Here is a 15,004-nt window from a genome sequence, read left to right on the forward strand (position 1 = left end):
CATGAATGAACATCAAAAGCATAGTTCTAAGCAAAAGAAGCTACACACGAAAGACTGCATATTGGTTGATTCCATTTACACGAAGTTCTAGAAAAGGCAAAGCTATAGTGACCAAAAGCAGGTCGGTGTTTGCCGCAGTGCAGGAGTGTGGGGAGGGGGATTGATTGCAAAGAGACACAAGGGAACTCTCTGGGGTGACGGAAATGTTCTATACCTTGATTGTGGTTTAGGTTACCTGTATATACACGTTTGTCAGAATTCATTGAATTTTACACTTAAAAGGCTGCTTTTATTGTATGTAAAGTATACTTTAATAAAGGTGATTTTTTAAAAGAAGCACTTTGGAGGTGAGGATGTCAATTCCATGTTTAAAAAAATCATAATCTCTTGGCTATTTCATGATAGAGGTTCTTGAGAGGTTGAAGTGTTTTCCAAAAGGTAAAAGAGAAGGAGGAAGAAAGACAGCAAAGGCAACATGAGTTGCCCTGATACAACTGGTCTCAGTTGAGTACTTTGTCCCTAGATCCTGCGTTTCTTCTTCCCCCTAAAATGAGAAAGGCTTGCCAAATTCCTGCTGCAAAGCTGAGTCTATCCAGCTCCTTTCTCTCGAAGGAGCAAGTAATCCAATACAAGGACCTTAAAATCAACAGTTACCTTTCTAAACTCAGAAAACATGTGAAAAACAAATACATCACAGTTTTATTGCTGGTCTTACTTATGAAGCTGGCACATTACATGAGATCTCCTTGGAATGGGAAACAAGATAAAAATCTAGAATGAAGAAGCTGAATAACTTTGCAGCTGTTTTTATATTATTTTTTTTGTAAATGTAACTTTTATTTCTATCTTTTAATTAATTAATTTATTTTTGGCTGTGTTGGGTCTTCGTTGCTGCGTGTGGGCTTTCTCTAGTTGCGGCGAGCGGGGGCTACTCTTCGTTGCGGTGCGTGGGCTTCTCATCGCGGTGGCTTCTCATTGTGGAGCACGGGCTCTAGGCACGCGGGCTTCAGGAGTTGTGGCACGCAGGCTTAGTTGCTCTGCAGCACATGGGATCTTCGCGGACCAGGGATCGAACCCGTGTCCCCTGCATTGGCAGGCAGATTCTTAACCACTGTGCCACCAGGGGAGTCCTGTTTTTATATTAGTGTTTAAATCAATCAGCATATTTATTTCCTACAAAAGGATGGTAGAAGATGGGTCATTAGCTGGGGAGGTAAGATATAGGGACAAACCTAAACCAAACCAAAACAACAACAACAACAAAATCCTTAGTTGTTTTCATTGTTTTGTTTTAAGTGTTATGAATTCCTTGATCATCCGGCATATAAATGATCAAATGGAAGTACCAAAACACAGTTCCAGAAGTTTTTAATGGCATAAAAAAAGTGAAAGTTGACTGTATCAATCACCATTCATTCTAAAACCCCTGGATCTAGTTCCCCTAGTTCTCTTACTTTTGCTTATATTGAGTTCAGAAGTCTTAGGACTTCAGTACAAGGTCATCTTTTTTGGCCTGGTCTGTTTTATATTAAAATAATTAATTCTTTTCATAGTTAAGGCTGAGTCTCAAACTTTAAAGCTCTTTGAACAAATGGTTTCAGAATAGGAATTCCAAATAGAAGTTATTTCATTTTGGAAATCGATAGCAATTTGTCATTTAAAATTTATTTTATGAGTTAGATTTTCAGATAATAAAGATTTATGATTTGTTCCTATTATCAGAAGAAGGCACATAGTTATTTCATCCTTCAAGTGCTACCAGATATTAAATTTAATACACACTGCAGTGTAAACTAATAAGAGAAAACATGTGCAAATGTAGTATTTTTTTTCCCAATGCACTGCCGTTCTCATCTAATTTGGGACTTTAAAAATGAAAATAATAATGAGACTATCTCAATTTATCAAGCCTGAGACTGACTTTTTTTTTTAGTTTACTGAAAATTGTTGATTTGGTCTTGCTAAAAGGAAGAAATGGTTCTTTCAGTTCAAAAATTGGCAGAATCAAGGTAATCCTTTAAAGTATGCTTGTGATTTGGCTGTTTGTGTGTCGGTGGTGATTACCCTTGATTTACAAGACACACACACACTCAACCTTCCCAATCATCTGCAAGACTTTTAGACTGCCTCTCTTCCTCTGGCATTTGCCAGTTAAATTAGCATTGTATATATAATATATATAAATATAACGCTGCTATGATAGAATTTCTGGGAACACCAGGCAGAGAAAAGTAGTGAAAGATTGGTAATTCCTGATTCCCACTTTCAGGTGTTTGTGGTCTTCTGTACCAACTCATGCTGTCTGTTTAAGGAGTGTCTCCTTATTTTCCTGAGCCCCATGGGATACAGGCTAGTTACAAAGGTTGGAGGGAGGAGTGTGGTATAAGGCTGTAATGGTGATATAATGTATTTTCCTTACCTGCAGTAAAGGACTGGTGTAGATGAGAAAATGTAAAATGTTTTGGAACCTTACCTTCTCTTCCCACCCACCAACCGTATACCTCCTTCTATTCCTCTCCTTTCAGGGCTTCCTATCATTTTGAATTTCAAATTATCTGAAAGAGCTAAGCATCATTCATTCATTAATGATTCATTCATTCATTCATTCAAAAGCCTCAGTAAATAATACGAATTACTTAAACAATCAGATCGGCACCTAGCTAAATAGTTGTTAACCAATGGTAAATGGGAATTTTGATTTGGTGGAAATTTGTAGATATTAGAACACCTGAGTTTGATGAAGGCTGGCTAAGCAATAGGAAAAAATGAAGGTTGCAAGGGAGTGAGAAAGGGTGTTGGGAGGCCATCAAAGATAAAATGTCAGATTTTGGTATGGGCTTCTAATGGGAATGGTATAGAAGCTTGCAAACTGGGTCTAGTGTTTCTAGGCCGATCCAGTGTTTCCAGTTTGTCCTGTTATCTTCTCAGCTAATTTCTCTTTCCCCTTCTGAGAGGAGGAGGAGGAGGAGGAAAAGGAGATTTGTGCTTAGGCTCACCTAGGTGGTACTGTGTAGTGTTCATGGGGTATTCCTATTCACTGTTATTTTAGAAGACATCTAGGTTTGCTACTCACAATTTTAATTAAAAAATTAAATCAGTAGTAAGAAATTTTGGAGAACTAGCCAGGTTCTAACACTAACTAGTTGACCCTACACTATGCCTAGATAGCTTTTTGGTTTTCACCTGTAAAATGAAGAGGAAATAGTCTCTTCTTTTAATCTCTTAAAAGCTCTTTCAGCTAATAACCTTAGATACCTTATTACATAAACCTTGAACTATGTGCTAAAGTTTTTGTTAGCGATTTGCTATGGACTGAATTGTGTCCCCACAATATTCATATGTTGAAACCCTAACCCCTAATGTGACTGTATTTGGAGATAGGGCCAATAATGAGATAATTAAGGTTAAATGAGGTCATGAGGATGGGGCTGTGATACAGTAGGATTAGTGTCCTTTTAAGAGATACTAGAGAGCTCATGTGGATGCTCGCTCTCCTTCCAAAGCTCAGAGGAAAGGCCATGCGAAGACTAAGCAGCCATCTACAAGCCAGGAAGAGAGCTCTCAGAAACAGAGCCGTACTGGAACCTTTATCTCCGACTTCCTATCCTCCAGAACTGTGAGAAAATTAATTTCTGTTGTTTAAACCACCTTGTCTGTGGTATTTTGTTATGGCAGCTCGAACAGACTAATACAGGATTTAACCATAATTGAGTATATTTTTACAAATTGAATCAGTTGTTTATATAGTCTGGAAATGAGATATATAGCTTGTTTGTGTTGAAATAGGACATGAAGGGTTTTAACCTGGCTGTGGAGGGAAGACTCTGCCATTTCTGTGTTTCTCTGAGCTTCTAGATACTGTGGAATTATGGTATTGAGTTGGATGTTATGAGTAATACAGTTGGATTTTTTGAACAGAGTTGGTGAGGAACCTGAGTTCAGTTGAAAAGCAAGCATTGTTTGATGACAGAAGAAAAGAACGAAGCTAGAGGACTTCTCTCTTTTCCTGTATCTACCTACAATATAAATAACTTTGTTGAATACCCCTGTTAAAGTAATTAGTGTATTGGTGGGGATTGACATTGTGTTGTTAATGTTACCGCCTACAAATCTCATTCTAAAGAAGAGCAAATTGCCGGAGTAGGGGCTTGCTAATGTCTAAGCGTATTTTTAACCTGTATTTGCCTTGGTATGGCAGGGGAGATAGGAGTTATGGTTAAAAAATTAAGTAAATACACCTTTTTCATAGTTGTACCCCTCTCCCGCAAACATATTTCTAATCTTTCCTGGTCTGCATCAATAGAATAGTCTCAGAAGGGGGGCATAGGAAGTGGCATGCAGCTTAGACTGGGGAGTATCCCGCTCAGATTTACATTGCTTTTCTGGACTTTTGCTGATTCCGTGCAACTACATTTCCCCTGAGAGCTACTATTGACCTGATAGTACTGGCTGCCAGTTGGCAGGGAAGATTTACCTGGATTAGGTGGTTATTTCCTGTTCCTGTCTACAGACTTGGAAAAATGGAGAGAGTTTACTTTCCTCCAAACATTTCTCAGAACATAGTGGCACAAACTGTTCAGAAGTGGGAAAATTCCTTTAAAAGCTATGTCTGGTTGCCTTCAGATAAACACTTCCATTAATATTTCATTTCATTTTGAGCCCCTTTCTGGTTTGTAGTGTTTCTTCAATATATATAGGTAGCCTCAAACCATACGGTAAAAGTATTTTCCAAAAACATTCACTTTTTGTCTTACTATGAACTGTTTTCCTTATTTCCTTGTCATTGAGTAATCAGCTCCTCTCAACAGGCTCAAATCCCTTTTTCTACTTTGATCTGTCTCTGATTATGCTGATGTCTTATGTCCTTTTGTGAACTCATACATGTTTTAATAACAAAACATTTAAGAGTGAAATTGCCTATTTCTTCCCTCTGTGTGTTGGGAAAAGAAAAACCTTTGTTGCTATGTTTAGATGATATGTATTGAATGTTCCCATAATCATTGCCCTGTGTAAAGTAGTTATCACACACAAGATACAATCTCTCATGCTCCGTGGTGTTTATTCTGTTTCAGTCTACTTTAAAATGCTTAACTTCCTAAGTTCTTTTCCCCATTAAGTATTGCTTTTAGATATTTTGGGTTTTTTTAATTTCCATATACATGTTCTTTATAAAAGACGTTGGATGGGCATTTGCAAATGAAAAATTAGAGTCCCAGATTTTGAAGGAATAGTTTTATTCTGTCTACTAAAAGTCTGATTTCTTCCATCTTCAGGCATCTGTCCTAAACACAGTGGGGTTGTCAAGTAGCAATCCCTCCCATCTTTGACACAGATACTTCCCTGCAATACCAACCCCCAAAGAGGATGTTTCCTGGGGCAGGTAAGGAACAGGGAGAGTACAGATGATTCTGTATCTGCTCTACCTCTCATGAGGGCTCTTGAGAACATATACTCAACAGTGCCTAAAATTCATAGAATGTTAAATCTGGAAGAGACAATAACAAGTTATCAAGACTGGCAGACTACTTCCTGGTCCCTGAAAGTGTTGTGTACTTTTACATCTTATTATGGAGTGCCTGGCAAGATGCAGGCCATGAGTGCCTGGCAAAATGCAGCTTATCCTCTAGCACCCTACCCTCTGAGTGAATCATCCCTTCATCAGTCGTAGCATAGCCTGATAAGAAACTGTGTATAATTTCTCCCACTATGTGTTTGAATGCCCTCCAACACATTTCATAGTGTAGTGTTTAATGGTGTTCTTTTTTAATTTACTCTACAAATTTTGAATGTTTGCTTGAATAGACAGGATTATAGTAAGAATGGCGTACATATCTATTTTAGTGGGCTAAACGAGAGGATTGAAGGTAAAGTACTTGTAAATGACTTCCATGTTTTTGATAGGAAATGAATTCACTCATACTTTTAGGTTTCCACTCAAGTCACTGAGGAAGAGAATATACAACTTAGTTCTGTGTTATTGAGAAACCATCAATGGTATTTTAAAGACATGTTTTATATATATATATATATATATATATATGTATATATATATGTATATATATATGTATATATATATATGTTACAGTACGATTCACTTTGTTCTGAATCTGCCAAGGGACCTGTCTTACACACAGCTCTTTTGTATAGGCATTGCTATGGGCAAGGATTGACCTCTTACTGTCCATTTACTGGTTGCTGACGTTGACTCTACCAAATCAGAAGGTGAAAAATGAAGAGGTGAAATTCATCTTTAAAGATAACGTGTGTGAATTTTAGGATACTAGTATTTGTATGAGTAATAGAAGAATTGGTGAGAAAGTGATCCCATCTAATACTTACCTTCCTGATCAACTACTAGTCAGGAGCATTTAGAGAAAAATTTCAGCTGGAGCATTAGAATCTTGTCTCAAGTTATAAGATAGTATATATGATGTAGAAAGCAAAACAAAAACAAAAAACCCTGGAATTTACCTTTTGCTTTTTATTTTAGGGCCTTTAGTGTCGGTCATCCAGCATGTGAATACTAACATTGACAAAGCTTGGCCTTGTACTTAGTCATCTTTTTCAATGCCTCTGGGCATTTGGCTCTTGGAAGGAGGTAATTCTTAGTACTGTCCCCTGGTTTGCATTATTTATTTGGGAACCTGTCTGCCATTGTGGTTACTTGTCAGAGCACAGCATAATTTAAATGTTCAAGGTGGGTGATTGAAGTACTTGAACTTTTTCCCCAACTGCTGATGACTGATTAGAGAGTACTTTAAATAAAGAATGTGTTCTCCAACTTAACAGCATATTATAAGAGATATATGACATACGGTATATCCCCCCAAAATTTTAATTTTTAGAAAGCAGAAATGTATTATATTTCACCAATAATACTGTGAATACTCATATTAACAGGAACCATCCCCAACTGTAGGGTATTAATCTTTTTACAAAATGTCCTAAAATGTATAAATTAATTTATCTCATAAAATCTGACAAAGTTGCTTCAGTTTAGAAACGAATTGCTTTTAAACGTAACCATTAATTGAGACTATCAGTGCTTTGCTGCAGAATCCAGACATCTACTGTATTAAACTTCATTTAAAACTATATTACCCTTCTTAAAACAACAACAGTCAAAACAACTAAATTATTTTCTTGTTGCCATTTTATTATAATTGATATTTTGATGTTTGATGATTGTATTTATTGGCAATAATTTTATCTGAAAATTAAGATAAACTTTCTGGTTTCAGAGTATGACTTTGTTAATATTTGCTGTTGTCCTTCACCTCTCCAAACCCTACTCGTTCTTCTAGGCCAAGCTGAAGATGAACAAACTCACTGAAATTTTCTCCTATCCCAGCAGCTTAATTTATGGCATTTTGGACATGGCTTATAGCACTTACTTCCTTTTGCCTTGGGTTAGTTAGCTGTGAACATGCCCTCCTCCTGTACGTTAGTTAGCTGTGAACATGCCCTCCTCCTGTACTGGCTCCCAGAGAGCAAAGACTAAGTTTTAGGCAACTGTGTATCTCCAGTAGCACCTTTCACAGTGCTTTGTACACCCCCCCATACATTCAGTAAGTATTTATTAAATCTGTTTATTTTTTCCCCTGATTTTCTAGACTAGACTTAGGAATCAATCAGTGACTTGAGGTTTAAATGAGGAATGAGGTAGTAATGGCTCTGTAGTCAAGATTGGCCAGGTTTTGAGTTCCTACTTCATGATGTATTAACTGTGGGACTGCCTCATCTGTGAGATAGGAATGTTAGTAATAGTATCAGCCTCCTAGAGTTGTTGATGAGGATTAACATAGATAATCTGTTAAAACCATTTATTGGGCTTTCTGACATATAGAATACATTCAGTACAGCATAGCTATAATTGTTGCTAAATGCAGTCCTACTGGGCTAGATGCTAAGCCCCCGAGGGCCTGTCTTCTGGTCTTTATAGCTCAGGCACCTAACCTTGATATAGTAAATATTCAACAACTTTTAATTGAATTGATTGATTTACCCTATTTTTATCTTCCATTACAGCCCACTGTTTGTAACATGGAAGATTGGTCGAGACAAAAGATTGCGTGGATGCATAGGTACTTTTTCTGCCATGAATTTGCATTCAGGACTCAGGGAGTACACACTTACCAGGTGAAGACCAATTTTTGTTACCTCTGCTTCTACATTTAAAAAAAAAAAAGAAAAAAAACTTAAGAAACTTGAACCTGATACTTTAACTCCTTTTTCTTTCCTGAACTGTCAACATTCTTGACTCCTTTCATGTCAGACTTTTTTCTTCTCTTCGACCATTTGCCTTGTCTCTGATAAAATGTTATTGATATATATTATCATAACATAAAATACTGTGATTACATGTATTCTGCCATAGATGTCTTAAAGTGTTTTTTTTTCCTTTCAGTGGCCATCTTATTTTGTATAACTTGAAAATCAATGACCAAATATCTATGGGTTACTTAAATGTATTATTTCCATAATAATAGTCATTGTGTCTTCTTTGTTAGGCTTTAAAAAAATTGTTGATGTCTGTTCCATCTCACACATTTTGTTACACTTTTATGTACTTTTGGAATTGAAGGGAGAACCTAAGACGAAAGTGATGCAACAGCCTGGCAGCATAATCATTCACATTCACACTTTACCCAGAATTAATTGCAGCTTACTTATTTTGTTTCATCCAACACAAGGACAAAGTAATGAATGCCTCATTACAGTTGTTAAGACTTTGTTCTTAATTTCTGAACTCACAAAAAGCTATCTAGCATGCCATCAGATTTTTTTGGTTCAAGTTTAGATTTCTAACAAATTGTGTTCCAAAATTATTTCAAAAGAGGAAAATTCCTTAAATAATAAGCTATTAGCAAAGGAATTTCCTGTTTTTGTTCATATTTCAGGGTGATTATCTGATACAGTTTCTATAGTTGTAATATGCACAGTGTCTGTCCAACAAGAAATTGGTCCCTGCTGACTATTGGTACTTGTGGCAAGTTGCTCAATCTCCAATAGATAAAGTAGTAATTATAGTACTTTGTTCTACAGACTTGATAGGAGTATTAGGGAGATGTCAGGAGAATGAAGTAATAATCAGTCACTGCTTTGCTTCAGGATTAATGTTGTGGAAGATTCATTATTTTACTATAGAATTGCACAAATGCTGCTCATAGCACCAGTTAATAAAATGCTGGCAACTGAGTTTAGTATTCTTATATTTGAAGATGTAGCTCACAGCCACAGGATTTTCATAGCTTACACTGAAGCCCAGAAAGAAAAGGAAAGGCTTGGAGGGTCATGTTCATTCTTAGGTTTTCACAGGTATTAGAAATGGGGTGTTTGGACTTGATTAAATAATAATTAGGCAGAAAGGGGGTTGAAACACACATTCTGGAAATAGCTACAACTTACTAAAGATAGTACGGTTATAAGTCTAGGCGTGTTAGATTTTTTTTTTCCCTGACACGAAATACCATGGACTCATTTTGGGACTTCAGCAAATTCTGCCACGACAGGTGCATATGAAATTACATTTTAAATAGCTAATCAAAGGCAATTTATTATATATTTCCTAAAATAAGTTGTTATGAGGAATACCACTTCCTTGGTATTGCTTGAAAAAAGAGTTCTATGGCCAAATAAATTTTGGGAACACGAGTTAAACAAATTTAAACAGCTCTGCTCACTGCAGGGTTTCTCAGAACCTTTTATGTTAATAGTGTGGTGAATCTCTGAGGGATACGGAATGCAGCATTTCCCAGACTTTTTTGACTTCAGAACCCTTTTATCCTCCCACCCTCGTGTCTTATGCCATTAGTGCTCCAAGGAGCACATTTTCAGAAACAGAAGTATGTTATAAAATTTCCATTTTTCTTTATAGTTGGGGAGCCTGAATTGATAGTATAGAAAACCTTTGTACTTTCAAGTGAAATTGTGGCAGAAATCCCAGTATCAAATATTATATACTTTAGAAATCCTTAGTAGTGGTAACTATAGTAGCAATTTGTTTTTACTTAAAATATGAAATTCTTTTGCCTACACTGATAAAAAGGGATGAAAATATCCAGTTTTTCTGGACTTGCGAATCTGTCTCCTAGGGCAATTACCAGAAGAATTATAGTGTATATTTTCTGACAATAATATGATTCTGAATGAATCATTCAAATAGTTGGACTTAGAAATTTGCCTACATTTGTATTTGTATTTGTACATATACAGGTGCAGTCTATGGCTCTTCCTGTTTACTTTTCAGCTTTTTTCCCCATGTTTCTCTACAATTTCCTGAAATTGTATACAGCACATTAGAGAGGTATGTGTGTTTGTGTGTGTATATACACATATATGTACCTGGTCTTCTCATTTTTGTTTGGCTTCGTTTCTTTTGCTTAATATGGTAATAAGAATGAAGTTATTTGGAAGAGACGAACAAAGAAAACAAGTCTTAAAATATACAGTTGCTCTTTTTTCTGGATTCATTTTAGAGTCAAAACTGTGGCATCATTTTAAAAAGTTGCAGTATAATGTTTTTCAGTCCCATAGGGCGCTTATCATTTCTACATGCTGTTGTTATTAGTGGTATTACTAGCTACCATTTACTAAGAAGTTACTACACGTCAGACACTGCAGAGGAGACTTTATATGCATGGTCCTCACAACAACTCTTAGGTATTAATATCCACATTATAAAAATGAGGAAACTGAGATTTAGGTAATTTAACTAATACACCCACTCACACATCTAGTTAGTGGTAGAAACAGGATTCAAACCCAGGCCATCTGACTGCAAAGTCCAAGCTCTTAACTACTACATTTAAGATAAGATAAAATAAAATTTTCTGAGAATATATGTATGTTTTGTAGCTTCATGGTGAAAATAATGAACTTGAAAGCAGGTTCCTATAAATTGTTTAATCATGGGTCAATAATTCTTCAAAAATTCTAGTTAGCAGTTAAGACTGAAATTTTAGAACATTATTTTAAATTCCAGAAAATCCATAGATGGGATCATAAAAAGTATATAACTCAGGGTTGCATAGACTAGTCAGAAGAAAATTGACTTGGATTAATACTGTAGAAAAGGACAATGCTTATTACAGAAATGTACTACTGTATGGTATGAAATTGTGTTCTTTGGCTACACGTAAATAATGGATTAGACTTCAAGAGGAATACAATTCTTCCGAACATAATAGTTGGTGATTCTTGGAGTCTGGTCTTAAAACCTATAAATCATAAAACTTACAAATGGAATCAAATGAACTTAGGGTATTTGGGATAAAAGGGAAGGAGAGAGCAAAACAAAAAATAAACAGTGAAATTAAAGACTCATCAGGTATAGGTGTCTTCTTTAAAAAAAATTAGGATATCTGGTTACTCACTGTCTTCATCTGTGACTAGATAGATTATTATTCCGTTTTCATAATGTTACCCAGCTATACTCTTTATTTTTTATTGTAAAATATGCATACCATAACATTTACCACTTTAACCAATTTTAAGTGTATAATTCTGTGGCCCTAAGTACATTCACATTGATGTGCAACCACCCACCATAAATCTCCAGGACTTTTTCATTTTCCCCAACCGAAACTCTGTACCCACTAAACACTAACTCCCCATTTCCCCTTCCCCCAGCCCCTGACAGCCATCATTCTACTTTGTCTCTATGAATTTAACTCTTCTAGGTGCTTCACAAAAGTGGAATCATACAGTACTTGTCCTTTTGTGACTGGCTCATTTTCATTTGGCATAATGTCTTCAGGGTGCATCCATGTTGTAGCATGTGTTAGAATTTCCTTCCTTTTTAAGGCTGAATAATATTCCACTGTATGTATCTACCACATTTTGTTTGTCCATTCATCCATGCATGGAAACTTGGGTGGCTTTTTTTTTTTTTGGCTTCTACTTTTTGACTGTTGCACATAATGCTACTATGAACATGGGCGCGCAAAAATCCGTATGAGTACCCTTTCTTTTTTAAAAAGCTAACCATTTTATAGAGGATAACGATCTAGTTTGTTTGTGGTCCCTTAATCTCTAAAACCTAAATGTAAAAAATGACCAGGTACTTTTTCAATGAAATGCCTATCCTGGATTAAGTTTTTATGTATAAATATACTGTTTTAAAATTAAAATACTTGTCATAGTCAAGTTTTATGTTCTCCTAATTGAAATTTTGATTTATTGTAGACTGGAATAAGACCTTATAAGTGGGCTGAGGATTTCTCCCAATTGTAAAAATACATAGTTTCTGTGTAGGTAGGAGGAAAACTTTGTGAGAATTACCACATTGAACTATTAAATAGACTATTATTTCCTTGACCTGAGTAAAAGCAGGAAAGATTATAGCAAATAAGAAGCAGGATGGAGAGCTCAGAATTATTGATAGAAGTTTATCCATGGTGAAATTAAAGTTCACAGATTAGTGTATTTATTAGTGGTCAAAACTTCAAGGTAGAACTATTCTTTGTCCCACTTGAAAAAGAATAATTTCTAGTACTCATCAAGCTAGTTGCATTAGTGGCTTTTACATGTTAGAAAGCAAAGACAAATTTGTTTCCTCTTTTTTAGTACTTAGATTATATAGTTTTATAAAGAGGAGAATTACAATTAATATAGATGAACACAAACATCTCAGTCAAAGAAAATTCCTTAAAATCTTGGTTAATAATTTTCCAGTGAAGTGTAGGTCTATTTCTTTCTCTTTTTTTTTTAACATCTTTATTGGAGTATGATTGCTTTACAATGGTATGTTAGTTTCTGCTTTATAACAGTGAATCAGTTATATATATACATATGTTCCCATATCGCTTCCTTCTTGCGTCTCCCTCCCTCCCACCCTCCCTATCCCACCCCTCTAGGTGGTCACAAAGCACCGAGCTGATCTCCCTGTGCTATGCGGCTGCTTCCCACTAGCTATCTGTTTTACATTTGGTAGTGTATATATGTCCATGCCACTCTCTCACTTTGTCCCAGCTTACCCTTCCCCCTCCCCATATCCTCAAGTCCATTCTCTAGTAGATCTGTGTCTTTATTCCCATCTTACCCCTAGGTTCTTCATGACCTTTTCTTAGATTCCCTGTATATGTGTTAGCATACGGTATTTGTTTTCCTCCTTCTGACTTACTTCACTCTGTGTGACAGACTCTAGGTCCATCCACCTCACTACAAATAACTCAATTTTGTTTCTTTTTATGGCTGAGTAATATTCCATTGTATTAGGTCTATTTCTTTATGTAAATTCAAGTTGATAGTACTTTTTCTAGAATATGTAAGTGATTGATAGATGTCTTCTTATTTCATCAAACAGGAATATGGCCTATCATCACGCTTAAAAGACTGCCTTTCCTTTCTTCCCCCTTTACTTGGTTGTTCTTAGCCGTCTTGGCAGTGAAATAATTATGCAGGTGCAGGCAGTGTCTGGAGCTTGATTCGGAACTATGCCACTTTGTTACACTGCTTAATTCTGAGAAAATAGTAAGGGAGGTTTGTTCTTTCTAGGGAATAGGGTGACCACATAAAAGGTGATGTGTTTTTTTGTGTGTGTGAGAGTGAGGTAAGGGTGTGTGTGTGTGTGTGTGTGTGTGTGTGTGTGTGTGTGTGTGTAGGGGGGGATGAGGGAGAGAGGATGATTGTTTGTTTACATGTTACAAATGTTCACTTACTATTAGGCTTTTTGGGATACTGCAAATAGCTAACAGACCTACTTTATTACTTTCAAAGGTCCTGGCTAGGGGTACTTTTGGGTAACTAGATTCATTGTAAACCAGGTTTGCTTTTATATTTTGGTGTTGTAATCTGGCATTTTTCTAAAGCAGTATGAGTTTAAAACCACCGAAAGCAGCATAATTATATTTTCCGCCTCAGGGTGGACTATTTTGTGATTATTCTTTTTCTTGATTATTTTAGGTAACCAGACTTGGCTCACTGTGAATAATTAGTTTAAGCCAGCTCCCCCTACTCCTCACGGTAATATCAGCCGGATTGATTTTTCTTATGAAAAGAAAAGCTGTACATGAGTCACTCACTTCTGACTATACACTCTTGTCAGCGAAGCTCATTCTGGAGATGTTAAGGCCAGACTGTTTTTGGCAAGTGTCTGCGGCAAGGCTCCTGGCTAAAATATGCTTTTTGGAGAGAGAAATTAGATCTATCAAAAACACTATGCAAAATTATTTATCTTAATTTACAATCTACATTTTGTTGCCTTTTACAAAAGGTGGCATGGCTTGAGTCCTAAAAGGTATACCTAATTTGTTAGTTTCAGTGTATAAATTACCAAATGAGAAATTAAGTGTTTGTCAGATTTCATAAGCATTTAATTTGAGGTGTAGTTTGGAACCTAGATTGTTACATGCCTTTTACTCGAAATTATCCATAGAATAGCACAGCTAAATATATAATCTGTGGAGTCCTGGAATCTTGATTTCAGCCGCTAGTTAATGCACTCCTTCATTATGCCGTGGTTGTGCTAATGTGCAGAGATGTGGCCAAAAACTGGCCAGGAGAAACCAAAGAGCAAGAACCATTCCCAGTATGGGTGATGACTCCTGAGTTACAGAGAATTATCTGAATTCATATAGCACCTACTGCCACAGAAATTAAGTGTAGTGAGTATATCAGATTCTAGTTCCTTATCACATCTTTCAGATTTTCAGAGTCTCTACTTGGAATCCCTATGCTGCTTTGATTAAGAGCCACAGGCACAACGCCTTTGGGTAGAAAATCCGAAAATGCCGTCTGAAAAAGGTGAAGGTGTGAGAGAAGCTGAAAATGGGTTTTTGCCCTGTCAGAGCTCTTGGTTTCTGTGTTTCATAAGGAGAGGGTAAACTACAGGAAATTGACCCTATTCTTTTTTTTTTTTTTAACATCTTTATTGGAGTATAATTGCTTTACAATGGTGTGCTGGTTTCCACCCTACAACAAAATGAATCAGCTGTATATACACATACTTTCCCATATCTCCTCCCTCTTGCATCTCCCTCCCTCCCACCCTCCCCATCCCACC

The 15,004-nt window shown here is 36.3% G+C and overlaps 1 protein-coding gene across 4 annotated transcripts in view; it reads left to right on the forward strand.

The window, feature by feature from the left end:
* AMMECR1 (AMMECR nuclear protein 1) overlaps positions 1 to 15,004 on the forward strand; it is a 112,826-nt gene that overhangs the window by 42,143 nt on the left and 55,679 nt on the right. For 3 of the 4 annotated variants that reach the window (XR_003003670.1, XM_024748567.1, XM_024748559.1), the window contains exon 2: positions 8,029 to 8,139. The exons of the other annotated variant lie outside the window; for it this stretch is intronic. Coding sequence is in view for 2 of the 3 variants with exons in the window: in XM_024748567.1 (XP_024604335.1) it covers positions 8,029 to 8,139 (111 nt within the window). In the remaining variant the exon portion in view is untranslated. The remainder of the gene's footprint in view (positions 1 to 8,028; positions 8,140 to 15,004) is intronic. 4 annotated transcript variants of the gene reach the window in all.

Source organism: Neophocaena asiaeorientalis, unplaced genomic scaffold (assembly GCF_003031525.2).
Source record: "Neophocaena asiaeorientalis asiaeorientalis breed wild unplaced genomic scaffold, Neophocaena_asiaeorientalis_V1.1 scaffold41, whole genome shotgun sequence".
In the NCBI taxonomy this organism is placed as follows: domain Eukaryota; kingdom Metazoa; phylum Chordata; class Mammalia; order Artiodactyla; family Phocoenidae; genus Neophocaena; species Neophocaena asiaeorientalis.